Raw genomic sequence first — 26,730 nt, 5'->3', positions numbered from 1 at the left:
CGGTGTTCATTCCCATTCCTTCTCGCGACGTTTTTTTATCCCATCACTTGTACAAACTCATTTCCAAGAGGCGGTGAAGTAGAAGCATGCGTTCCCTCAGACGGCGCGCCAGAGCGGGCTGTCCAGGGCCGCCCACCTACACTGTGACAATTTTTTGTTGCAAGGCTGAAAGTAAAAACCCCAAAAGGAAAGTTGTCTTCCTCCTCTTCAAGGTATTCGCATGCTAAAACGTCTTCTAGGAAACTGTAAAATAAAGAGAGTCTTAGGGCAGCTTCCAGCGCTCTTGGTTTGGGCTTTGAGTGTTTCTGAGGCTTCTGCTTGCCCGAGCTGTGCTGTCATCGGTCATGCTGGTTTTGGCAGGTGGATTTGTGTTTGAGAGGCTCCCCAAACATTTTGGGATTGCATTTCTGGGCAGGTTGATTTGTGCCCCGAAACCCTTCAGTTTTTACCCCGCTACACGCTCCTAAACCCACCCCAGCCTTCGCCAGGGCAAGACCTTTCACCAGAGGGACCTTGTATGGTCACCACGGCACTAGGGGACAGCACAGGAGCGTTCTCCATTCTGGCCATCCGAGCAGCGTGTGTTGCTCCCGCAAGGAGCCCGTTCTCTGAGGTGTTTTGCATGTCTGTGTGCGGCTGGCGATGGTCAAACCAGCCCGGACCATGCAGGTGCTCACGCCCTACCAGTGCCGTTGGGGTGGGAAGGGAGCACCGCCTGCCCTAGGGTGGTGGTGGATGGTGGGCAGGTGTGTCCTATACACCGGGCTGGAGACAGGAGCCACGTCAGGCTCCTGCTGTAGCTGGGTTGGGGAAAAAAGAAGGAGACGTTACCTCTGATGCTGAGTGAAACGTAGAGCACGATGATGACGGTCCCCAGGATAATGGAGACAATGCTGAGCAGCCTGGCCATGCGGCCGAGTCGCCGGGCTCCGTCCGTGTCTCCTTGCTGCCCGCTGTTCCTCGACTGCGGGGAAACACAGAAAGAGGCTCTTGAGAACAGCCGTGGCTCTGGGGCGACTCTCTGGCTGTAGTGCCCAAAACAAGAGCTGCTGTGCCACCGGGGCTGGATCTGCTACCCCGGGCGCTCGCAGGATGGCACGCGAGTCCCCTCTGCGAGCCCACGGCTTTGACAGCCTGCGGTCCTGCCAAAGCGATGTCCCTGGAGCAGCCCACCCGGGATGCTGCTCTGCTTGCCCTGGCTAGGAGCCGGGCTGGCTCGAGCCCGTCTTTTGTTGGAATGGCCATGGAATCTCCCCGCCGCGGGACGGGAGGCACAGCGCAGCCCCAGCCAGCAGCAGCCCCCCTCGCTCTTTCATGGAAAACCCTGAAATTCTTGACTTCGGTCCCCAGAGCAGCTCCCCAGGGGTCCCTGCGTCCCCCAGGGGTCCCTGCGTCCCCCAGGGGTGCCGCTGCCCTTCTGCGGCTTACGGACAGGGAAAGCATCCTGCCTCCGTCGCCTGCTGCAGATTTATGTACCGAGAAGCGACGGATATTGCGAGTTCAACTATCACTGACAACCTGGGAGAAAAAAAAAGCAGTGACATTTCCAAAGCAGCGTGTGGCCTCTTTGCTGGCCGTCGGAGCTGCATGTGTGCACAAGAGGAGCGGGCTCGGATGAAGTGGGCAGTAAGTGCTGGCTTTCATCTTGTGGCGGGGTGTGCTTTGGTGCCTCTGCATTACCCTGAATTTCTGCATCGACACAGAGCGGTTGCGTTCGCCATCTCTGTTTTTAAATGCAGCCCTCCTACAGCGAATTCCTGCTCTTGCGTGTGCTGCAGGGAGGGAAGGAACGGTCCGTATAGCCTCTCTAGTCTGCTGCTACTTTCCTTGCGATTTCCCCTGCTGCTCCATGGATTCAGCTTTCCTCTGCTCTGTGACTAAAAGAAAGGGCTCCCTGGCTGTGGCGGGGCTGAGGAATGGGAGGGGGGAAGGCTCTAGCAGGTGCCTGGGAATTGTTGTGCGTGGACTCATTAAGGGATGAAGAGAGAACAGGACTTGCCTGGGGCCGATGCTGGTGGGCACTGGCGTCCTAGCGGGAGGCTCTCGGTGGGGTAAATCGCAGCGGTCCTTGTCTTTGGGAACAGTGGGGTAAATCGCAGCGCAGGGTGGAGGGAGACCACAACTCCTTGGAAACTTTGCTTTTCACTGCTCGGGCAGGGCTGGCCACCCAGGGGCTCGGCAGAGATCCAGCTCCTGGGAGCGTCTCGGGGGGGCTGGTGAAGCTCCCCCAGGGTCTCTGCGGCCACGGCTGCGAGGGGCTGGCTGGGTTGAGCACGATTGGGGCTCACACCCAAAGGGGAAAGCCGTGAGACCGGCTGGGCACGGGCTCAGGGGCACCTCGCCAGGGGCCTGACGGCACCGCGAGGGCGATGCTGGGGCCTGACCCCTCGGAGCTCCAGCGCCGGCTCTCCGACCGGCCCGTGCTCGGCAGCGCTGCTGGCCCGCTGGGCGAGAGAAGCCTGCGCCTACGCCAGCCACACACAGCAACCTGCCGGCCAAGCACGGCTCATCACAAAAATAACAGGCAGATGCATCGTGAACTTTCAGAGTAAGTGATGAAACAAGGAACCATCCTGTTTCTTGCTCCTGTAATTGGCAATCATTTGGTTCCCGAGTGAAAAATACTGAGAGTAAGAGTTCCTGGGGAGGGAGAAGCCCGAGGTGCTCCCCAGCCTGCCGGAGCCGTGTGCTGGGCTTCCTGCGCTTGGCTGAGGGACGACCTAGCACTCAGCAGAAGGGCCGCTGTGCGGTACCGCGGCGAGCTTATCACGGCGAAATCACTCGCCGTGCGTCAGCATCCGCTCCGCGCGCGGCGGAGAGGCTGGAGCCCCCCCATCAGCAAAACAGGAGCTCCCCGCTCGGGCGGCGGCAGACGGTCTGCGACTAGCGCGGCTCCCCGGACCAAAAAGCCTTCCCGAATTCACGCAGAGCCCTTCTGCCTCCCATGAAACCCATGGGGAAGGGGGTTTGGAGGGAGGGAAATTGGACAAGGGGTTTTAAGGTCCATCAGTAACATTTTCACCTGGTTGGGAAGACTTGGAGCGGGGGAAAAGAGAAGCGAGGCAGGCTGGGCGAGGAGGAGGAAGCCCAGCACACGGGTCTGTCACCTGCATCCGGTGGAGGAGTCGGGCAAAACTCCTCTTGACTTCACTGGGGACAGGGTTTTGTGGATCCTTTAGCTGCCTTGAAGCAGTTACTCTTTCCTGAGAGACGCTTTTAAGTATTTAACATTTTTACGTGGCTTAAAGGCTTCTGTCCCTGCCCCGTCCACCTCCAGCCGTGCTGCCTCGGCCGAGCCGGGTCTCAGGAGAAGAGGGAGATCTGGGGCAGGCGGCGGAGCCGGCAGCCCCCCGCAGCCCCATACCGTGTGCCATCTCCTCCCTTTGGAGCGTGGCTGCTAAAGCCGGGGAAACTCCGAGTTAAAAAAATAAATTCACTAGTTAAAAAGAGTTAAAGGTGGAAGTGTATTAAAACAATCCTACTTTCCTTTCAGAAAATGTGTATCTCAGAAATAACAACTGCGCTGGAAAGGGTCCCCTGCCACGTGCTTTTTTTAAAAAAAGAAAACGAAGAGTCAGGAGGCCTAGCACAGCTCCAGCACTAACCGTGAAACGCCACTAAGGATTCAAACACAGAAATACTTGGTGTTACTACCCCGTTTCCCATTCATCCTGCTTTAATACCACTGCCCTCCTGGCAGCACCGCGACCACAAAGGTCCCCAGCCCAGGCTGTGCACTGGCCGCTGCTCCGTAGTGCCCGGGTAGGTAAAACGCAGCTTCGGAGGTTTCCACGTGCCCGTTTTAGTTTTGTATCACCACGTAAATAATGCAGCGGAGCCTCAAACAGGCGGCCGCTTCCACCGCGTCCCTGCAAAGGTCCCACTCCGCCCGCGTGCCACCCTGCGTAGCCACGTCCCCACCGCCGGCACCGAGAGAGCTCAAGACCTTGTTCCTTCTGCTCTCGACAGCACGCTTGACAGACAGTATCTCGAATCGATGGCGTGCGGCCAAGAGCCTATTTCCATTACGGAACAGGAGCTGACAAAATGAAGCCTCATGGGCTGGTGGTGAGAGATGGGGAGGACTCGGTAGCCCCGGGATTGACAGGATCCCTGCCCTGCTCACCGACAGCTTCCGACATTTGGCTTTTTTTTTTTTTAGGCTCAGATTTTCATATAAAGTGTAATATTTTTGCAGAGTGGGAGATTGCAGTGAAACGTGCAGTTTTCTCTGTCTTCTAGGGAAAATAAAAAGGCTAACTAATTTGATTTATTTATCACTACAGCTTCTGGAAGTGTTTGCTGCTCATTTATCCTGAACAATTATGAAAAATACATCAGCATTGGCATGGGGTGTTTAGCGAGTATTTGTTACTGTACATATATTACTCATTCCTATGGAACGGTTGGTTATAGCTCTCTAGTATCACTAATCCTGTGTTTTGCTTTCCACATGAAAACATGAACATCTTGTTTATTAATCGAGACTCGCCGAGGCAGAATATCTCAGAAAGGCTCGAGGGCTACGGGGGAGCGAGTCGCTGTGTGTGTGCCAAGGGACTCGGTATTACAGCGGAGTATTAGAAAATCTGAAGGACCCTGGAAGTGGGGCTGTACCGCGGCACCCATGGGGCCAGGTAAGTCTGGGTGATTCCAAAGAGTGATTAATCTTACCTGTTTTCAGACTGTTATCTGTTCAAGTTACTGTTCAGAAGGGGTTTTTTCCATAATAGATCACCTAAGTTGTCTCGTTGCAAAGGGGAAGGCAATTACTTTTCTGTGCTAGTCCCAGGGATGGAGGAGATGAATCGTCACCTCCTCTTCCCTGCAATCTTTCCAATTTATGAACCGGCTTTGGATGCACTCTGCTGCCTTCCACCAGTTACTCAGAATAAATCATTAATCCTCCACACTTGTGTTTTGTTGAAAAAAACATTCTGAGAGAGGTATAAGTCAACATCAGACTTAGATAGATGACTGTGCCATTTAAAATGAGTAAGGAAAGTTTGACTTCTCCCACATCTTTCAGGAATGACAGTACTTATTTTGGGCACCAAGTGCTGTGCAGAATTGCCTTTGGCATTACTTTATGCTGGCTCTGGCTGGATTTACCTTTCTTTTTCACTTCATTTCGTTTGTTCGGAGTTTTGTACTCTGATAAGTGACCTCTCTGCTTCCTCCCCCATTGTGGCTGCATTTTGGTAGGAAGGGAAAGGCGGGGGGGAGTGTGGGGTGTGTGGTACCCAGCCCTGCCCTGCACTCCTCTGAGACGGGTCCCACGGGTCCCACAAGGCCACACATTGCCCTTGTGCCCGCCAGCCCTGCCCTGCGGGGAGGAACCCGAACCCCTTCGAGCGGCCAGGTCCGCGCTTGGTCAAGAAAACGCATCCAAGGGTCAGTGGAGGAGCCTCCAGGTAACTCATTTCCATGAGACCAGCATTATCAGGAACAGGCTCGGGGCTAGAGCAGATTTTTTTTCCACCTCTGGCCATAGGCCCTGCTGGGATCTGAGAGCAGCTTTTGAAAAATGATTTATGAGACACTAAACCCAAAAGCATTCATTTGCTTTCCTCTGGTTGCTGCTTATTACCTAGAAAAAAGCTTTCATGTGCAAAAAGCATTGACTTAGGAAAGAAAAATACAATTGCAGAGCTAAAGGAACGTCAGCACATTGCGGAAAGGCCCCCTGCCCCCCCCCTTAGGCACCGGGAATTGCAAAAACCCGGTTCTTGCTCAAATTTGTGTGTGATCAGGCACTCCTGGGTTTTATTCTGTGGGGACGCCTAAGCCTGTGGGAGCCTCGGGAGCCACTGGGAACTCAATTCCTCCCTGGTGTAAGCAGGTGAAACATCAGCTGATGCCCCGAGAGCTGTTCCTGCTCGCAGGAGGACACAGTCAGGTGTTTCCTGACTCCCCAGGGTCAGCACGGAGCAAGGATCACTCCTCATCCTGCTCCGCCGGTAGCGGGAGGGGGTCCCTGGCTGGCAGCGGGTGGTGATGGCTCAGGCACGGCCAGGACTAGAAAGAGCAGTAATAAATCGAGTGTCCCATGGGACAGGGAGTGCAGGGGCGACTGTGAAGGGGCCAGAGGACATGCACTGACTACTAATGTGCCGTGTGTGCTAAAAACATTGTCCTGGAGAACAAATTCATCCAAGTGTGCCTTCTGCCTCGGCGGCCCCATGGGGCTGGGCTTGGGCATCCCCTTCCCCAGCTCTGGGTGGGCTCTGGTCAATGCTGTCAAGGGCCCTGGAAGCAGAGGGCAGCCAAATAGTCTTACTGCTTTGTTGGTCCTGCCTCCCTTTGGGTTTGACATGGTAAATACACACCGGTACCTCGCTGTCTAGCAGTATTAACTGGCTCCTGCTCTTTTTTTCACCATTTGCTCTTTCTAATCCATGGGGTATATGTGGCCCAAGGCACATCCCCACCACACTGGAGCCTCTAACGCCTGCAAGGGAGAGGGTGAGAATCTATTTTGCATGAAGGCTAATGTGGCTGGAAAATCCTCATGAGAGACCTTGTTTATTACCATGGATATGCAATACCCGGCTGCTTTCCCTCTCGTTGCAGTGCAAAGCCAAACAAGGCTGGCTGGCTTCCCCGTATGCTGCCTAAACAGGCTCCACCACACAACTGTACTACGCAGATGACAGCTGGCACTGGCAGAAATGATGATTCCTCCTCAAAATGGAAACTGGTCTCTCTAGAGGGCTTTCCATGGCAACTGCCCATGTCTATCTTCAAGTTGGTGGTGGTTTTGGGGGAAGTGCTGGCTGCAGGTGCCTCTCAGTGTATTTCTGTGTAGTAAGCAGGTGATAGCTTTCCCTGAGCTGATTTTCAAAGAAAAGATTTGCAAATCAAGGGCATAAAAGGTGCCCGGGGGGCTGTACAGCAGCGGGGCGTCCTGGTGGGTAAGGGGGTGGCCATACTTGCAGGGCTGTGCTGACTGAGCCACCTGTACCTTGAGATGGGTGGAGGCTGGCTGGCTTTATTCTCCCCTGCTCTGATGTTGGTGTATTTGCTGAGGCATGAGAGATGTTTAAGGGAGAAAATTGCTTCTTCAGGGCAACTAAAAGAGCTGCAGGTACAGCCGTCCCTCTGAAGCGTCCGAGGACGGGACCCAGCCCCCAGCCAGGGTCTCCCCAGTGCTGCAGGGCTGGGCTCGGCTGCTCGGAGGTGCGGAGGGAGATCCCTTGTCCTTGCTTCGCCTCGCAGCTCCTTCCCGGGGAAGCCCGGCGAGCGAACCGCTCTGGACGGCTGCCTGGCGGCAGGGACCGGGCTGCCCGGAGCCACCGGGCTTCCCGGAGCCCTGCCCCGGGCGCGCCCGGATTCCCACCCCCAAATCCCGGGCCGCCCCTCTCCATCCCGTCGCCTCTCCGCGAGCTGTCCCGGGCTCCGCCGGGGGTCCCCGCCGGCTCGGAGAGCCCCCTGCCCGCCTCCACCCGCCTCAGTGCCCCGGAGCCCGGTCGGAGCGTCCTGCGGGAGCCGAGCAGCGGCACGGCCCGGCCGAGCTGCGGGGGCTGTGCGGGCTCCTCCCGCCCGGGGCCGGGCCCGCCGGTGCAGCACCGCGGACAGCTCCGCCGCCGCCCCTTCCCCGGCCCCTCTGCGGCCGCCGGGGCGGCGCGGGGCGCCGGGTGGGTCCGAGCGCACGGCGGGTCCCGCACTCACCATGATGGAGAAGACGAGGGCCACGACGTTGATGGGCCAGACGGGGCAGAAGCAGGAGAAGATGGCGAGCACCAGGTAGTCCCGCGGGCGGCCCTGCTCCGGTGCCGCCGTGCTGGTGGCCGCGGAGGAGGCTCTGCCCAGGCTGAGCCGGGACGGCGAGAGCGGGGCCGCCTCCAGGTGCCCGACCGACACCGACTTGTAGGCGAGCCCGTGCCCGTTGCGCTCCGCCTCGCCGGGCAACGCGGCCGTGAAGGACTTGGAGCCGCGGAGGCCCTTCTCCTCCCGACCCTCGGTCGCCGCCAGCAGCTTCTCGGTCTCCTGGAAGCGGGTGGGCAGCGCCGTGCCCGAGCCCGAGCCCGAGCCCCCGGGCGCGCCGCCGCCGCTCGCCATGGCCCGGCGGAGCGGGCTCCGAGCGCGCCCCGCCGCCGCTCTGCGCTCGGGGCCCGCCGCCCCGCGGGAGGCCGTGCCGGAGGAGGGGCCAGCCCGGCTCAGCCCCCGGGGCAGGATCGGGGCCGCGGACCGCCCCCGGGGTGTCCCCGTTCCCCCCTCCGCCCCCCCGGGCCGCGCTCAGCCCCTCCCCCGCCCCGTGTCCCCGGGGGTGCTGGCAGGGATGCGGCGGGGTGGAGCGGTGGGAAAACCGGGGCGTCCGCCGCCGCCTCCGGCCCGGCCCCGCCCCGCCCGAGGCCCTGTTCCGCCCCACCGACCCCCCCCCGCTCTTCCCGGGGGCTCCCACGGGCTCCCCTCCGCTGCAGCGGTACGTGAGAGCCCAGCCCTTAACGGGCTCGGCTAGTGCCAGCGGGGCTCGGTGGCCACCTCCAGCCCCGGCGGCGCGGGGGGATGCCGAGGGCAGCTGGTGATGGGTGCGGGTACACACAGTCCTGCTGCCTCGGGGTCCCTGCTGGCTGACACCTTTCCCCAGGCAGGTGGGGGACATGCGACACAGGCCAGGCCCTGGGCGGTGTGCGGGTGCCCAGCAGCACCCTGGCTCCAGTGCTCCCCGGGGAGCAGGGCGAGGGGGGCCCTGGGCACGCTGTGCTGAGCTCGCCCTGCCCTCACTGCGCGTGGGTGACCCTGGAGACACGGCAGCCGGGGACAGGGATGCCAGATCAGTGACAGATACTGTGTTCCTACATAGGACCTGCAAAGGAGAAGGTGCAGGGGTGGGTTACGCCCTGCCAACGCAAATAACAGCAGCCTTGGGAGCAGGGGTACTGTGAGGGGCAGGAGGGAGGCCTAAAAAAACTCACAGAGCCTGGAGGCCTGGCAAAGATGAATGTTTTCCACCCATTCTGTATCACGCTTCAGTTCCAAATTTGTCGGGGATTTCCCTACAGCACACACCCTGCACCTTCTGCCTCTCCCGGGGGCCTGTTACCCGATGCCCAGCACTACCCAGAGCCTGCCAGTCTGCTGCCCTCCCACCTGCCCCCACCGGGATTTATCCCATCCCACAGCCTCTGGACAGAATTAGGACCTGCATTTTGTACATGCGAGCCCAAGAGCAGCAGGGTGACCCTGCCTTGGAGGGTCTCATGGCTCTCTGGCCATTTGCTTCCATCTGCCTTGCTTTGACCACCAAAGCTGGAGGTAAACACTAGAGATGGGAATTTGGGTGGAGGGAGAGATCTGTGTCTGGGTTAGGGCTGGGTTTCACTTAAACCTTTGAATCCTGGTATTGCTGGGCTCTCGCTCCCCCTGCGACGGGTGCTGGCGGGGCAGAGCAGGGGCGTGCGCTGCTCCGGGGAGAGCCAGCGCAGGGGAAGGTGCCCGGTGCAGGGATGCTGTCGGGGGAAGCAGGATTCCTTCAGCAGACATCGCTGCAGGCCTTCTCCTGGCAGGGGGAACATCTGTTGGAGATTAAAGCCAAGATGCCTCACACCATCAGCGCTTTAAAGAGGCTCCTTTGCTGAGCAAAGAGCTCTCTCTCCTGGCTGCTGCTAGCTTTCCTCTGCTCGTCGCCCAGCTCCTTGTCCCACCCCGGGGATTTAGGGAGGAGGAGACCCTGGGGAGGGACTGGCACACTGGAGAAGCGGAGGGTTGAGGTCTTTGTTCCAGCATGTTCCCCCCTGGCAGGGAATGAGCTCGGACTGCCCTTGGGGTGTTGTCAGCCAGTGCTGGGGCTCAGTTGGGAGCACTGGGGGTGAGTGGAAGGGCTGGAGGAGCTCGGGGCGGGGCTCAGCACTGCGGGAATCGCGCAGCGTGATTTACCCTGTCCAAAAATCTGCCGGTGGTCACGTGTGCGGCAGTAAAACCCTGCCTAATTCCTGTAGCAATTCCAGTTTGCTGAGCCCTGGGCAGAAGGGAGCCTTCCCAGCTGGTCTGAGCATTCTGAGCTGGAGGGAAGGGGCCAAAGAGGCCTTTCAGGTAAAATTCTCCCTTCCTCCGTGCCGCTGGGACCGGCTGGGAGCACGCTATCAGCCAGTCCCACCAGAGCCACTTTGCCATGATCAGCAGGAAACCGCAAACGGACGGGTGGGTTTTTTGAAAGCCGACATCTGTCTCCCCTCCCAGCCTGGCGTCGCAAATCTGCCGGGCACAAACGTCTGCACCAATGAGCTTAGCATCAAAAGTCCCAGGGCACTAACCTTTCCTGGCTTCTGCTCCCCTCCTTCACCGGCGGGAGCCAGAGCGACCAGTCAGCCAAGGGCTTTAGTGTGATCCCCACGGCCCATCTGTCCACCTCACACGTGTTAACGGCCAGTGCCCCGGTGTTGGGTTTTTAAGTCATGTTTTCTCACAGAGCAAGCAAGAGAGAATAAATAACAGTGACAATCGGCAACAGTGAGACCTCGCAACAAGAAACACAGAGCTGGCACCTCCAGAGGACTTTCCACCTTCCCCAGTTTTCCCACAGAGTGGAGACCCACAGCTGGGCAGCACTCGGGTCCCATACGGCGTGTCAGGGGCTCACGGCTCTCGGCAGCACCGCAGCTGAGCTCTGCGTCCCACAGCACTTCTCTCTCACGCAAAAGTCCCTTCCCGCTCCCCCCGTTTGTCCCACGGATGCGTTACCTTCCCGGTACCCTCTCGCCATCCCAGCCCCGCAGGTCAGTGGATGGGGAGGCACTGCTGGTGTCCCCAGCTCTGGCAATAGCCCAGCTGCCAGGGGACCATCCCGGCCAGGGGGTCTCGCAGGCTTGTGTACCTCTGCTGGCCTCGCAGCACGGGGTGGTGGGTCCCGCTGGAGCAATAGGTAGGGCTGGGCACGCAGCGATCCTCCTTCAGGCTCTCGTAGCACTGGAGCTTCCTCTCGGGGCAAAACCCAGCGTAGCGAGGGGACGGAGGGCAGCACTGCAAGCCGGCAGCGCCTGCGTAAGTGGGCTCCCAGGGGAGCTGGGGGCGGCTGGCCTTGGCCCCTGGCTCCTGTGCAGGGACCCCGGCCCAGCCGTGGCACTCGGAGTGGGTGCAGGGCCAGCAGCGCCCGGCGCCGTGCAGGGACAGGGACAGAGCTGTGATCCTGTTGATGGCTCGCCGGAGGGTGGCGATTTTGGAAAGCCTTTTGCCACCGAGGTCATGTTTGAGAGCCAGCCGCAGGGCGTTGAAGGCTTGGTTGTAGTCCAGGATCCTCTTGCGCTCTCTGACGTTGGCAGCCATCCTCCTGGCCTTGGAGCGCACCGGCCTGCTCCTCTTCCTCACCTTCATCTCTTCGGCATCCCCCAGGCAGGCGGCTGCTTTCCTCCCCTGGGGGACCCACAGACCCTGCCCGTAGCACGCCTGGCGTGTGCCCCCCACTTCCAGCTCCTCTCCCAAGCTGTCGGGCTCTGGAGCTGTGCCTTTCCCCACGGCTGCTCCGGACATGGCTGTGGTGAGGGGGAGCAGGAGAGGTGCTGCTGCAGCCTTGCCTCCTGCGAGGTACGGGAGACACTCCTCCAGGGATACACAGCCGCCTCTAAAAACCCCACTGCGGGGCTCGTCACGTGGCTCCCTCCCCACCCTCCTCACCTGCCTGCAGGTGTGCTGCCTTGCGGAGAGGCACCGGGCGAGCCCTGCCTGGCCTCTGCCCGCGGGGATGCTCCTGAGCACGGTGCCAGGCTGCAGCGTCGGTGCCGGGGTGCCCAGAGCTTGCGGAGGGATGCTCGTGGGCCCCGGGGGGAAGCACCTCTCCCAAGCACACGTTGCAGTGGTTGCTTCAGTTTCTGCTAAGAGTTTGGTTGCTGCAAGAGTTCCCCGAGCTGCTCTGCACTCTCCTACGCTCAGCCTCGGCTGGGTCCTCCCTGGGTTTTATACTGTGCCGTGGGGCAGAGCCCCATGGGGCATTGCCACCCTGGCACGGGGCTCAGGCTCTGCTTCCCCACGCCCACTGGTGCTGCAGCATCGCTGTTATTTCCCAGCTAGGGGAAACTGAGGCATGGAGTGATGAGGTTTCTGAGGAGAGCAGCGAGTTTTGTGCCTGGGCGCAGAAGACAAAACGACTCCTGCCCCAGGAATGGGGCTGGAGCACTGAGCTCCCTTTGAGACAGCGCCTTAGGGCTGCCCCACGCAGCTGCACCCCGGCGGGAGCATCCCTGGGCACGGGGGGAGGTGGATGCCTGGGCAGGAGCAGCCCCCGGGAGCCAGCGCAGGAATGTGTGGGACTTGGCACGCCTCTGCCCTGCGGAGGAGGAAGCAGGAATGTGGCAGGGGGGACTGGGGCAGGTGATAAAAGAGCTAAAGTGCTACCTGCCTCCAGAGCCTTCCTGTCCCTTCCCAGCAGCGGGGAGCCCCGGGGCAGAGCTGCCCGGGCTGGTGCTGCCGGGCCTGCCCAGCACTTCCTCTGGGGAAGGCGATGCTGACAGCAGCTCCTTGCTCCCTGCGTCCCCAAGCCGGGGGGACAGAGGGACTTGCCAGGTGCGGCAGGTCTGGAGGCTGTGGGGAGGGACGGGTCCCTGCCCTCCCGGCAGCATGGGGCCGCCACGTGTGTTTGCCCATCATTTTATTAGCGCGCAGTTGTTAAATGTCTCCCTGTGTGAGGGGTAATGTTTTGAAAAATGGTCCGGGAGTGGGTCTGACAAATTGTTGGGGTGATGGGTGCAACACCATCAATGTTGGAGAGAATGTGTTCCCCTTGATCCATCCCTTCCTAGCTGATTGTCCCAGCTCACATTTGATCAATAGCCACAATTAGCGGGGGGCTGTTTGTCTATTGCCCTTCTCCTCTCGTGGCTCTTTGAAGTCAGAGCTAATTTAGGTGCCTCTGCTCCAGGAACCCAATAAATCAGGAGCCAGGGCCTCAGGGAGAGGGGAGGACCAGGCAGCAGGACTTCAAAGGGAGGTGAAGCTTGCAAATGTTCTCCAGCACTCACCTGTGCTCACCATGGCCCTCTTGTTCTCCCCAGCAGCCTTCTGGCCGCCCACTCTTGCTCTGCCCAGGAGTGGATGCCCCCCTGACCACTGACTTAGGCAGCGAGCTTAGCTCAGGGGTGAGAGGCTCTTCGGGATGCTTGAATGCTGGCAGGACGTGCATGCCAGGCCCACTTAGAGACCTGCCTGCCCGAAACCCAGCTAAGCAGGACGGATCCCTGCCGTGGGGATGGTTTTGCTGGTGTGGGAGGTGCAGAACAGAGCAGATCTGGAGGTGGCTGGGCTGGGCACAAAGCCAGTCCCAGCAGGGCGATGCTTGGGCAGATGCAGGGGCAGAGGGCAGGCGGCAGCCCCGAGGCTGTCCCCATCCTGCCCGCAGCCCTCAGGAGCTTGCTGGGGAGCACTGCTGGGGGTTCCCAGCCTCTCAGCTCCGGGCAGCCCTGGTCCTGCATGGAAGCAGCCCTGGCCCTGCAGGGATCCGGTCCCAGCTTTCGGAAGCGGGCAAGGCCAGACCATAAATCACGGGTCATCGGATGCCACCTGCCGCCTGTAATTAGTGCATCCCGCTGGGCCGTCCCCACCTCGTCCTGGACACTTCCTACCTAGGTGCCCATTACAGGGTGGGAGGCCAGCAGGAACGCCCACCCAGGCCCTGCTCCCTCGGCCCCTGCTGATTTATCGCTGTGCGCTGGAGGGATTTATGGGCTGAGACAGGGAGCCAGAAATGTGTTGTAAGGCTCCGCCAGGCCCATCTGCCTGACAGATGATGAAAGAGCTGTAATTATCCGTCGCCACGCATAAATCAGGCCACTCACGGCACCCCTCTCCCCCTCCCAAGCCTCCATGAAGGGGTTCGACCCCCGGGGATACCCCCCTCTCCAGCATGTGTCACACTGAACCCGGGGCACTGCTGAGCGCTGGGCACCTGCCCATCCGGGGCAGCGTCGTTAACAGCTCTCGCGGGTCCCACAGCCCAGAGGCGCATTTTGGGTGTCCTCACCCCTAACACTGCCGCTGAGCAGGGGCTTCAGCTCCTGCAAAGACCCCTGGGCTGCCTGCCCCTCACCCATATCCATCCAGCACCCCCAAACCACTGCTGCTTCCAGGTGAGAGCTGCTGGGACCATCTGGGAGCACAGCCCCCACCGGAGACGAAACCTTGGTGGGGTGGTGAGGGGGGCAGCTGACATGGGCTGGGGCGGCTGCCCGGTGCTTGGCAGTGTCCCAGCACTACCCGTCCTCCTCAGGAAGGCTGTGCCGGGAGGCACGGCTGCGCCGGAGGGATACCACGGAGAGGGAGCCCACGGAGCATGAGAGCCAGGGACTGGCATGCAGAGAGGTGCCACCCCTGCGCAGCCCCTGCTCTCGGGTGGTGACGGAAGGAGAGGAGGCAGCGATTGTTGCGACACTGCCTGGGCCCCGTGGGTAAATCAATAGGGCGCTTTCTTCCTGCCGGGGAACGGCCAGGTGGCACAAGGGACACGGGCTCGTGAGTCACCCACAGCCAGTCACCACGCGGGCCCCGGGAGGAGGCAGGGGAAGGCAGCTCCCCGCGCCCATGCTGCCTGGAGGTTCTTGCTTCTGCCCCCGGCACCCCATGAGGTCCCGTGTCCCAGCACCTCGTGTGCTGTAAGGGAACCGCTGACCTTCCCCAAAGCATGGGCTTGGAAAGCCCAGTCCTGTGGGGTGGGAGCGAGCTGGGGGGCATGCACTTTCCTGGCAGTTTAAACCCAGTGGGCACACGCACCATGGCACAGAGCGGGCAAAAAGCCTTAAGTGGGCCTTCATTGCCCACCGCGGGAGTTTGTGCCTGCCCCTCCGTGTGGCAGGAACGGCCCATCCATCCTCAGATGGACAGGGCAGGCAGGGCATCGCTGGCCCGAGGATGAGGATGGCCAGGAGACGGGCAGAGCTCCATAGCAAAGGCCGGGACAGGCATGGGCGGTGGGAGGGCAGCTGCGTGGCAAAGGAGCTGCCCCGTGCCTTCGAGGCTCGGTCGCTCCCGGCTCGGGGACCGATTCCTTGCAGCCCGTGGGACTGTCCGCGGCGGGAGCCATGTCTCGCTGAACTGCTCTGATGCCGCCGACGCCCGCCGCTTCCTCGCCGGCACAGCGGCCTCCCGGCCCGGCTCCGGCAGCTCCTCCGGGGGGACCCGGGGGCGGCGACGGAGGGACCGAAGACCGAAACAGCCCGGGAATACAGCCCCCCCCCCGCCGGCGCCCCGCTCGGGCTCCCGGAATCCATCACGTACTGAGCCCGGGGCAGCTTGCGGGGCTCCCCGGGAGGGAGCGGCAGAGGCGGGCGGGCCACCCGCCCGCTCCCTCCACCGGCGCCCAGCCGGGGGGCGGTGGCAGAGCTGCTCCCCGCCCCGGCGGGGCCGTGCCGAGGCGGGGCGGGCCGGGGGCGGGCCCCGGCGTCAGGCCCCGCGGCGGCGGCGGCGGCGGAGGCGGGGGGGGGAAGTCTCAGGCCGGGATGGCGGCGGAGGGCGAGGCGGCGCGGGAGGACTTCGCACGGCACTGGCAGGCGGAGTTCCCGGGGGAACCGGCGCCCCGCATGGAGCTGGGCTCGGTGCGGGCCATGGAGCGGGAGCTGGAGCGCTGCCGCCGCCACCTCCGCCGCCTGCAGCGGGCGCTGGCCGAGGAGCGCTTCAAGGTGGGCTACCTGGAGGCGGCGCTGGCCCGGGCCCCCCCGCCGCCGCCCCCGGCCCTGCCCGCCGCCCCCCGCCCGCCGCCGAGCCCCGCGGGCAGCTCCCCGGAGGGAGGCGGCAGCTCGGACGCGGAGGACGCCTCCTCGGCAGGTGGGTGCGGCGGGGGGGCCCCGGGCCGCGGCGCGGCCGAGGGGGAACCGACCCCACCCGGCGCCCCGGGGCGTCTCGCAGCAGGGACGAGGGCCTCCCCAGCCCCGTCGCACGGTCAAGGGCATCCTCCGCCGCTGCCTCGTGCTGTGCTGCCTGTCCCGGGCTCCCACGCCGTAGCCATGGCACGGTCAAGGGCACTCCGTGCCGCTCCGTCCCCGCATCCCCATGCCACGCTGCTGCGAAGGCCATCCCGAGCCCCTGTGCCGTCCCTGTCACACAGTCGGTGCACCCCGTGCTGTGGCACGGCAGAGGATCCGACAGTCTCCCCAGGCTGTCCCCATCACGCAGCCAGGGGCACCCCATGTTGTCACATGGCTGAGGATGCCCCAAGCCCTTGTGCCATCCCCATCAAATGGCTAATGGCACCCCCAGCCCTTGTGCTGTCCCCATCCCACCGCTAAGGTCACCCCAAGCCCCTGCATCTTCCCTGTCCCACTTCTGAGGGCATCCCATGCCAAGGCCGCGTCCGAGGGCATGCGAGGAGGGAGGGTGGCTGGCCGGTCCCCTGCAGCTGGCTCTTGGTGATGTGCCGCTGGCCCAGGAGCCACCTCTGGGGCTGGGACACTGCAGGAGAGTCACTTCCTCCAGGTGTGACCTGGCTCACGGGGACACCTTCGCTTGGGTGAGACCCTGCGATCTCCTGTGGGGAAGTCCTGGAGCCACTAAAGCAGAAGCGTGCTGGGGCGGCGAGGTGTCCCGGGACGTTTCGCTGCGTGGATTGAGGATGATGTTATTTTGCGAGTGACTGGCTGTTTCGTGGCACTGAAGGCGCAGCCAGCTAGCGCTGTCAGCCGTCACGCTGTCCTACTTCCAGCGGCCTGGAAGTTGTTATTGCATCAGCTTTAATCCCGGTTCAAACACAGCCTTGACAGCTAGGGAATGCCACTTTTTATGTGGCTAATTCTGCAGCTGACTTGAGTTAATTTTGTTGTTGCTCAATTGTTTGGGGTGGTGCTGTATTGTGCTGGTTTAAGATTGCCTGAGTAGCAAGCACTCTGATGTTGAACTGTGCTTAATATTTAGCATAATTTATATTTATTGCATTAGTCTACAGGGCCAGGGAACGGCTCAGTTTCCATTTCACCTTCCTGAGCAGTCTGGAGGTGAAACATCCAAAGTATGTGGCTGCTCTCGGTGTTGTCTCCGTACTGTGCCGGGCTTGCTCACACGTGTGTTTGTGCCTCTTCCCGCTCGATGGGGACCAGCCGTGGGAGCCTGCTCCCAGCCCCACAGCAGGACCAAGGGCATTCGATGTGTCGCCTTCAAAGGGCCACCCCCAGCCCCACCAGTGGGCACCAGTTGTAGTTTTTGAAGAGCTGCTCAGCAGCCGAGGGGCCTCGAGTGCATCGGAGGGACCGGCGCAAATCCTTCTGATTTACACTCGGATCCTGCATTTTATTTATATCTGGGTAATGCTCCTGAATGTTTCCAAACACCCAGGACTGTGCCAAGCTGCTCTCAGGACAGAGGGGAGTTGTTAAGGGGCTTCCCTGGAGCACAGCGTAAGCCCCTGAGGGTCCCGGCTGCGTAACTCGGAGGGGTCCTCCAGGCCCGTGTCGCCCTTCAAGGTGGCTGGACCAAGACCTCTGCAGCCGGTCAGGATGAGTCTTTTGGGCAAGACCTTGAAAATCCAAGATCGCATCTGCTGTGGTTAAATGTGGCCTCCTCCTCCTCTTCCTCCTCCTTCCCCAAATGGGTCTCCATCATGGTCCCCAGCTCCTGCACTTGTCCGAGGAGGCAGCATCCCCTCCGCCGAGCGCCTGGCTCCTCACCCCGCGGCACGGCCGGGCTCCGCGCGGAGGTCGGCTGATGGCGGCGGCGATGAGCTCTCCCCATCCTTGTCCTGAGCCTTTCCCGAGCATCAGCACTTTTCTTTGTTGCACATTATAAGGGCGCCTGTGTGCACCGAGAGCGCTGACATTTAAAAGCAGAATTTGAGAGTACAGTAAAACCGTGTGGCCATTGCCTGGATCCCTCTTTCTCCGGACAGCTGGTTAACTTAGTGCTCCCGTTCTTTTCTTCTCACTTCTCTTTAGTTTTCAGACATAATTAAAAATTCTTGATCGCAGTGCTGTTTGCTTCTGCTGCCAGCGGTCCGGGTGGTGTGTAACTCGGTTAACATTGCTCTGCCTGGGTCCCTCAGTATTTTAATGGGAATTTTAACGGTGCTGCGGCTGTGGCTGAACGCAGTCGGTCCCCCGCCGTTTCCCTGTAACCCACGGCAGCGCTATCTGGACAGCAAGCGAAGGAGCGTTGAATGTTGTCTTTGTGGGAATTACCAGGGAAAGACAGTGGTTTCCTTTAAGCAGCTTGTGATTAATCTGATTTAAAGTGAGGAAATCTGCAAGATGCCCCTGTTTGCGGCTGCTGCATGAGAGCAGCGCGTGTGACAGCCAGATACATGATCCTGGCATCTGAGATAACGCCTGTGCCAGCTCACCCGGGACCAACAAAATCTGAGCGTCAGTGAGCAGATGGCTGAAAACGAAGCGTGGAAAGGACTGAAATTCCCTTCATCTCGGCCATCACCTGTCCCTGCGGCTAAACACGCAGCTGGCCTCACAGCCGAGTATGCGCAGTGCTGCGCGTGGCCGTGCCGGGAGGCGGTCACGGCGTGCCGGGGCGCGGCGGTGCTTCGGCTGGGTGCTGCCTCCATCACCTCCCTTTTGCCGCAGCACGAGTCTGGGGCGAAGGGTCCGGTGCCGCGGGTTGGTACCCGCGAGGGGAGGGTCAGCTGAGCGGGCGGGAGGCGGCTGTGCTGGTGACCGAGAGGAGGGACGTGGTGATGCTCATCGGGTGCTGCTTTGTGCCCGGGAGCTGGGTCGCGCGCACAGAGGTGGAACAAACTTGGCAATGGGTTTCCCTGCTTTGCCTTCGGGAAGCTGAGAAAGAGGCCGGCTCTGTCATGGAGCTGGGATGCTGCGGGAGCTCTTGAAGCTCCTCTGGAAGGCTGCTGGGCTTGGGAGCCCCTGACCTACCCTGTGGAGCATCCTACACCCCAGAAATGCAAGCTCAGGGGTGGGGAGTGCTGGCATAGCTGGAATAGTCCATGATGGGGTTGGCTGGCGGATCTGGTTGCGGCAGGATGCTGCGGCCGCGAGCTGTGCCGTAAATGAAATCCCCAGCCCTCTGTTTAGCTGGAATTACAGTTTCTGTCATGGAAAGATCCTGGAGTCACATGAGCCCTTCTGCTTGCCCCGCCACACTGCCTTCGCTAGTACCTTGGGAAACGGGAAGGGAGGCTGCCGGCAGCCGCGGGGTCCCCGCCGTGAAGGGCGGTGAGCACAGAAAGGCATCGGTGTGTGCACCGAAGGACTGAGACGGGAAAGGGGCCCTGAGGTGTCTGGAGTCCCTTGGGGCATCAGCCGCCTCATCCCTGCGCGCCTGGCTGGGGCCGGATTGCCGCGGGTGTTGTGCTGGGGGCTCCTGGCACGGTTTGGGTAAAGGCAGGGCTTGTTCTTGCTGCTCTGTCCCTGCTTTCAGCTCGTGCTGCTGCTGGCAAACACACGATACTGCAAAAGTGTCCTGCAAATACTGCAAATCTCTGTCCTGGAGAAACTCCTCCGCAGCCGGGGAGGTGATGGAGCAGTGCTGTGGGCAGGGCTCTGTCCTGAGCCACCCTTGGACCCTTCTGGTTCCTCATCCCTTTCTTGGAAAGTCCCCTAAAACCCCAGCAAAAGGAGAACGGAAAATAGTGAGCAAAGCCCAGAATTTATCCCGGTTCATCTCTCTGTCTGGGGTAGGTCGTGGCGTGCAAGAGGCGAAGGAGCCGTGATCCTGCATCGCCCAGGAAGGTGAGGTGTTGCATTGTCTGTGCATCCATTTCCCCTCCTTTAGCACCAGGAGGGGATCTGGGAGTTGGTGCCGAAGCGGGGAGGTGGGTGTGTGGGAGTTGTCCCTCCCCAAGAGCCCATCTACCACCTCTATGTCCTCATGTTTGGTTTTTTTTATTTTTACTTCGTCATATTTTGCCACTGTTGGAAAGCGCTTGTTTGGCTCTGAAGATGCTGGAAGTTCCTCTTCTGGCCAGGCAAGGCCAGGCAGAGTCTCAGTGTTTAATTTTAACTGCTTAGGCGAGGATAAAACCCCAGCGTGTGTGTGTGCATGCCTGCTGGGGACCTTTGAACTGTCTCCATCTGCTCTGGGGCCCGGCGGCATTTCAGGAGGTGGCTTTTCTCCACGAAACCCCCCTGATAACAGCGTGACAGCAACCACTGCGTGACGTGGAGCTGCCTTCCTGGAGAGCGGTGCTGCCCGAGCCAGGCACTGCAGGGTTAACGCTGGGGCAGGTTGGCACTGTTAAAGATAATCCTAAATAAATGCAAAAGTTCACGAGGTTAAAAAGCCTTTGAGTAGAACAGTTGCTGTTTAAAAGCATAGCTTTTAAATGAGAGCAGTAAGTGCTGCTTGTTGGAGTAACTTCCCTGTGACGGGCAAATAGTGGAGAGCTCGGAAAGGAGCTGGAAGAGCAAAGGGAAAACCTGTGACCAGCTCTGCCCGCGGGCACCACCGGGATCTCTGCTCCGGGGCAGAGCCGGCAGCAGCCGCAGCATCTGCTGAGCAGAGAAATGCCTCTTCCAGGAGACCCTGCGAACGCCAAGCCGGACGGACGCGTGGTGGGACGGGGGTCCCTGTCCCTCTCACCGGGCAGGGGGACGGTGGGTGAGGCGGCCCCGGTGGGTGCGTCCGTGCTGCTGGCAAGCTGTCATGGCTGGGTCTGGCTTTCCCCTGCCCCGCTCCCCTCTGCCATCAGCTTTCGCGTCAGCTAAGCGTGGTTGCAGTGGGAATCTGTGCTACCTGCACCTCCTCCCAACCAGATCCACAAAATCGGCGTGAGCGTTCCCGGGGCGGCTTCCTCCTCTCCCCCGGCACGGCTGTGGGACTTGTTCTCATCGGCCCGGAGGTGCCGACATCTCACCTGCAGGAGGTGGGTCTGGCTGCAGCATCCCCCGCGCATCCCTGTGTGCCGTCAGCTGAGCACGGTCCCACTGGCTGGGTATTTGCCCCCCACCCAGTATTTGGGGCAGAGACGGTGCTGAGCTCCCCAGCTCAGCAGCAATCAGGCGGTGGGCAGCGGCGCTGGGCTGCGCCGTCTGCCGCGGTGCCCTGCGGGGGGGAAGGAGGGGACGCGGTTCCCCTCTTGGTGCCGGTGGTGCCACAGGCTGTACCCGCCGCAGGGGCGAGCCCTTCGGCTCGGAGGTGACCCCCTGGCCCCCCAGGCTCGGTGCAGCGGTGGCCTGGTGTGGGGCTATCGGTGGTCCCCAGGTAGGAGCCGCAGCAGGGCACGTACGAAGCCTTCATTAGGCTACAGCCAGAAGTGCCCTGCGGGGCCTGAATACATTTGCATCGTAAGTCTGTTGAAATCTGGTTTGGGTTTTTTTATCCCTGGAAAGACACTTCTGTGCAGCGGGGCTCTTTGTTCGGCTGGTTCCTCCTCCCCAGCGTGGCCAGCGATGCCGCCAGTTGGGATCCCAGCGGATGGCTCTGCTCTGTCTTCTGCTGGATGCTGTCTGCTGCGGCCAACGCTGCAGCAGCGAACGGAGATGCCTTCCCCCGTGCTGGCAGGGGATGAATACTCCCTTGAGCTAGAGAGCGGAGCCTGGTTTAGCCAAGGCAGCTCACTAAAGCACGCATCCACCCCGGGAAAACGGCACCTCTGCCCCTGGCTCACGGCTCTTCTGGGTTTGTCCTCCCATGGAGGTTGGCCGGAGCAGCCAAAGGGAGCACACCGACCTCGCTGCATCCCCAAGAGGCGTCTTCAAGCAGACTTGGCTTTCCCACCCACAGTTACTTTATCAGTGTTTCTAAGCAGGTTGATTTGCATATGTAGATCAGCAGCAGCAATTCTTGGCTCTCTTGGCTGTAGTTGGGGAGTGGAGCCTGGCCAGCCTGAGCAGAATCATCGAGGAGGACGTCCTGCAGATCTGCCCGAGATAAGTTCCAGCTGCAAAGTTCAGGGATTGTTTGAAGATCTGGCAGATAGGGAGACCTTTGTGCTCAGACCAGGGCTTTCTGCCATGGGCGGTTTTTGTTCCGACACTGCAGACCAACACCTCTTCCTTCTCCTCCGCAGCTCCTGTGGCGAGAAGCAAACCTGGCCGAGCCGTGTCGGCAGCGCTGGCACCGGGGCCGGGTGGGAGAGGAGCAGCCTGGGGCTGCAGCGCTGGCAGATACAGCTGCGATCTCCTCCCTCTCAGAAGACAGATGCAATGCGATAGCTGGGCCAGGCCTTCATCTGGTATTAGAGGCTCTTTCCTGCGAGCAGCCACCACCTTTCTTTCCTTCTCTGTCTGGTATTTTGAGAGGCCAAGGGCGCTGCGGCTGCGGGGGGGACCTGCCCTGCCCTGGTGTCCTGCTTGGCTCCCCCACGGCGGGAGGCTGGATCGGCTGCCCTGTGCTCTGGGCTCCTCTCAGCCGTGCCCTGGGGCTGCCAGCGGAGCGCGGGGCCGATGCAGCGCGTATCTTGGGTTTCTGTCCCGTGGGAAAGTGATACTGGGGGAGAAGTTTAATGCTGAGCTGGGCTGAGGAGCAGCATCTTCAGGACACTCAGCGGGAAGGATCTGCTGTGCTCTTTGGTTGGGAGAGTGGAAAGATTTTAATTTATTCTTCTTTTCCCCCTCTGCAACCTCTGGCAAGGGAATAGCTGCTGCTCTGCAGTAGTGAGGGACAGCCCAGACCTCCCGGAGAGCCCAGCAGCGCGGGCACAGGAGGAGCGCGGCCAGCCGGGCTCTCGGCTGGCATCTCCCACCGCAGCCCCGTGCTCTGCGGCCTTGGCTGGGTCCCTGCCATGGCTCCAAGGACACGTAGGCTTCACCTCTCCCAACCAAAGGTCTCTGGCTGCTCTCTTAGTCCTCACCACGCTGCCACTTGTGTGGTGCTCCCCACCCCGCTTCTGCCCTTCCACTCTTCCCCCAGGAAAACACCCCCTTTGCCCCACGCCAGTGTTGGAGGTGCAGGCAGCTCTGGAGCTGCTCTCTGGTTGCCGCCAGCCCCGGGTGCCCGCCGCCAGCCCCAGCTGAGCCCCGGGCAAGCGCCGAGGCTCTTGTGGCCGTGGCTGGAGGAGCCTCTTGCACAAGACTCCAGAAATAGCGATGCGTGGGCTGGCGGGCAGGGGCTGGGCAGATGCCAGGCAGACAGCCAGACACCAGGCAGGCTGCGTGGGGCCAGCTGGTGGCAGGGAGGAACCGCGGGACTCGGCTTTTGGCTCTCGGCGCAGGGATGCTCTCAGCTGGAGCTGTGCTGCAGTCAGAGCTGGGGGCGGTTGGGGGGAGTTGAGAACGTGGTTGGCAGCATCTCCTCACCCAGGGCTGATCTGTGTCACCGCAGGGTGATGGGTGCCTGGATGTGGGTGGGTGCTCCCCGCGGCTCCGGGGATAGGAGGGAGGTTCAGCTGCTTTGCAGGTTTTGGGGTTTTGTTGTTGTTGTTTTTGCAAAGGTGAAAAGAGCATGAAAACCAAAGTAAAAATAAAGCCCCCCGGTTTGGTGGGGCTGTTTTGTCTGGCTTGTGCAAGGGCACCTGCCTGGGTTGCTGCGTGCAGCCAGGTAAGGCCCATCGGATGCGGCATGGGGGCAGGTCCAGTTTGGGCATCTCGGTGCATGGGGAGGCTTTCCGGGACACCCACCTGGACGGGCTGCGGGACCTGGTCCTCCTGGGCTGTGGCACTGCCAGGGCCTGCTGCGTGGTGTCACACGGGGGGTGGCCAGCTGGCGGAGGGCTCCCGGGGGTCTGGTGGCCTGCATCCAGCTCATCCAAGTGCTCAGCTCATGCCGTGTGTTGGATGAAGAGGAAGATGTGCAAAGGTGGGTTTGCATGGTGGCGTAGAGAGGCTGGTGCCGTTGGCAGGAGTGTGTCTGGCTGTGGGAAGCCTGTGGAAAAACGCCTGCGTGCATGCAGAGAGCCGTGCATGGAAAACCAGTCGTCCCGGGGGGCTGCCTGCTGCCCCCATGCCTCTGCAGCCGCCGTGCCGGAGCGGCAGCAGCTGCACCTTGTGTTCCTGGTGCTGCTGGTGCTGCTGGTGCTGTGGTGCTCCCCGAGGCACGAGCAGAGCGCGGTTTCCTGCCGTGAACAGGGTTGATGTGCTCAGCTGAACCGCTGTGGCCTTCCTGGCAGCTCGCTGCACGGGGCAGCAGAGCCTCATGCTGTGGGGCTGCAGGGGCGCGGGGTTTGGCTGTGGAGGATGAGGGGGTCTCTCCGTTGGAACCTTTAAGGGACGGAGTCGGGGCAGGCGGTGGCAGCAAACACATCGTGGCCACCCTTGGGCAGGGCTGGCACCGCCTGCGCTGACGGCTTGGGGACAAAGGGGAGCATCGGAACAGGGCAGTGCAGGGGTGGTGGAGGTGCCCGTGTGCCCCAGCCATGCCGAACCACAGCCCTGGCATTGCTGCACTCCCCCCAAATGTATCGGCTGTGTCCGAGCCTGGTGTGGACATCCCTGGGAAGGGGGATCAGGTGGTGGCAGCGCCTTGGTGGGGTCCTCTCAGGTTTCCCAGCCGGCGCGGTTGCCGATGCCACCCGCGTCCTGGCTCTGGTGGCTCTACCTTCCCTTTGTGCCTGGTGGAGCGTTATCCCTCCTGCCCGGCTCCCATCTGGCCCCGGCGCCTGGTCCAGGGCTGAGCCTGCAGGCAGGATGCGGCCAAGGGCACCGGTGGGGGATGCTGCCTGCTCCGCCGGGACGGGCCAGGGGTGCCGGCGCAGGCTGAAGGAGGGCAGCCTCTGCACTTGAATGCTTGGCTGGCACCCTGACATATTGGGGTTGATGACTCTGGCACTTTATATCTCCTCTGGCTACATGCAGCTGGGGAGGGCAGTTTAACCCCTGCCTGCCCGCGCCCCACTCTGCTGACCGAGGTTGTGTGGGGCAGGGCAGCTCCCCGCTCCTGGAGGTCCTGGTTCCTCCCGCGACCGTGGGAGCCAGGGGCAGCGGGGCCAGGAGCAGCCTTCAGCGGTTTGAGGGGCTGGGGAGGTTTTTCTGGGGAGGGGGCACAGCATCCTGGGGACCATGGGGATGGAGCCGAGCTCCCCCTTTCCCCCCACTCGCCTTGGAGGGTCTTGGGGGGCAGCCGCATGCCCCTGCTCCACCACCGTCCCCTCCTCCCCGGTGCCCAGACCCCCGCGGAGGGTCGGTGTGGCTGCGTGGGGGGGACGCTGAGCTCGGCTCCCCCCGGCAAGGCAGGGGCGGGAGGCGGGACGCGCTGCCATTGCCGGGCGGCACCTCCTTCCCTGGGCACCCCTGGCAGCAGAGCCGCCCTGCGCCCGGGCTGGCGGCCGTGCCCGGCTCCCCCCGCCCCGCAGCCCCCCGCCCGGGCCTGCAGCCCCCCGCCTCCCGCCCTCGCCCGCCGCCTTTGTTGTGCGATGAGGAGAGCCGGCTGGCGGGGCTGAGAGCCGGCGCAGCCCTCCCCAGCATGGAGCCGCTGAGCCACCGCGGCCTGCCGCGGCTCTCCTGGATCGACACCCTCTACAGCAGTACGTGCTCTGGGCTGGGGGGGGGGGCCGGGGTGGCGGGGTCACCCCCCGACCTCTTCTGTAACGCTGCGTCGCGCCGGGGACCCGCGATCCCGTGCCGGGGGGGCTCCGGGCTGAGTCGAGCCCGGGCAGGGCGCAGGCGGTGCTGGCAGGGTGCGGGAGCACCCCGCACGCCCCGGCGGCAGGGCAGCGCTGGCCGGCCTCGAGCCGGCGTCCCCCGGGCTCCGGGGACCGGCTGCCCACGCCGGGAGGTGCTGCGTGGGCAGGGTGGGTGATGGTGGGTGGCCCCGGCGCGGCGAGGCTCACTGGGGCCGGAGCAGCCTGACAGCTGGCGCTGCCCACGGGGGGGTCCTTGGGGACGTGGGTGCTTTCTGCATGCCCGTCCCTGCGTGACCGTGGGAAGGCTCCTCTCCTCCAGCCGTGATTTTCGCAGGGAGCTCCGAGGCGCTGTGCCGGGGATGCTGTGGCAACGCGGTGTTGGTACCCAGGGGCTGGCAGCCGGTGGGGCCGGGGGTGTGAATCCCCCCGGTCCCACGGACGGGCAGTGGGGAGGAAGGAGCCCCGGAGCCATGCCGGTCCCCATCCCGCTGCAGCTGTGGGAGCCAGGGACACGCCTAGGAGATGAGGGGGGCTCTGTCACAGGGTCCCTGGTGTTCATTCTGGGGGAGTGTTGAGCTGCGTGGGCACTCCAAGGATGGATTTTGGGGTGCAGTGTTGAGCTCAGAGCCTGGCATTTGTGGGGCAGCGAGGTTTGGCATGGGTGCGTGGGCAGGTGGGATGCTCCAGAGAAGGGGGCACGGTGCCTCCTGCAGAGACCTGGCATCTGGGGTGCCCTGGAGTGAGTGGGGGCTGTAAGGGACACATTGCAGATGGCTGAGGCCCCCCCAGAGTTCTCCAGCCTGAAGCCTCTGACACCCACAGCCGGAGGCCGCATCCAGCAGCGGCAGTCCCAGGGTCCGGAGCTTGTGCAGGCGGCGGGCCTGGAGCCCGGAGGCCGCATCCAGCCCCAGCCTCTGCGTGCTCCTTCCCAGCTGCAGCGTCTTTGCAAAGTGATGGCTCTGCCGTCCCGAATCCTGCTCCAGCCGCCCTTGCCGTGGAGGGCAGAGGCGTGGGGAAGGCTGCTCTGCGTGTCCGTGTTTTGGGGGGATGCGGGGAAGGGTCCGGCCTTCGTCATTCCAGGGAAGGCGGCGGCGCAGAGGAGATGCTGTTTGTGTTAAGCCACCCTTTGGAGGAGGCCCGCGGAGGCAGGTCCAAGGCCAGCTCACGCATCCGTGTTGTCATGGTGAATTTTCACCCAGGCACAGGGAAACTGCAGTGTTTCCCCAAAACCTCAGTCTCCGAGCAGATGTTGGGCTTCTCCTGGCAGTGGGATAGGACAGGTGAGTGTTGAGGTGTGCCAGTGTGCTCCTGGGGTGCCGGGGAACAGCTTGTGCCTGGCTGGAAAGTGAAGAGAATGCCAC

At 62.0% G+C, this 26,730-nt stretch overlaps 3 protein-coding genes across 3 annotated transcripts in view; 1 reads left to right on the top strand and 2 right to left on the bottom strand.

The window, feature by feature from the left end:
- Nucleotides 1–577: 577 nt before the first annotated feature.
- TRARG1 (trafficking regulator of GLUT4 (SLC2A4) 1) lies at nucleotides 578–8,061 on the bottom strand (the record flags this gene model as incomplete). The annotated part of the gene is made up of 2 exons (XM_082008580.1): nucleotides 578–964; nucleotides 7,672–8,061. The coding sequence occupies 2 exons, from the start codon at nucleotides 8,059–8,061 to the stop codon at nucleotides 674–676; spliced, it is 681 nt and encodes a 226-aa protein (XP_081864706.1). The 3' UTR covers nucleotides 578–673.
- Nucleotides 8,062–10,719: 2,658 nt separating this feature from the next.
- BHLHA9 (basic helix-loop-helix family member a9) lies at nucleotides 10,720–11,469 on the bottom strand (the record flags this gene model as incomplete). The annotated part of the gene is made up of 1 exon (XM_082008466.1): nucleotides 10,720–11,469. The coding sequence occupies one exon, from the start codon at nucleotides 11,467–11,469 to the stop codon at nucleotides 10,720–10,722; it is 750 nt and encodes a 249-aa protein (XP_081864592.1).
- A 13,740-nt stretch (nucleotides 11,470–25,209) lies between these two features.
- ABR (ABR activator of RhoGEF and GTPase) overlaps nucleotides 25,210–26,730 on the top strand; it is a gene marked incomplete at both ends in the record, with an annotated part of 28,855 nt that continues 27,334 nt past the window's right edge. The window contains one exon of the mRNA XM_082008778.1: nucleotides 25,210–25,270. Within this exon, the coding sequence (XP_081864904.1) occupies nucleotides 25,210–25,270 (61 nt within the window). The remainder of the gene's footprint in view (nucleotides 25,271–26,730) is intronic.

The sequence above is a fragment of the Phaethon aethereus genome (assembly GCF_964289735.1).
Source record: "Phaethon aethereus genome assembly, chromosome: 19".
NCBI lineage: Eukaryota > Metazoa > Chordata > Aves > Phaethontiformes > Phaethontidae > Phaethon > Phaethon aethereus.
Note: the sequence above shows the minus strand (reverse complement) of the source record. Positions and strands in the feature narration are given on the sequence as shown.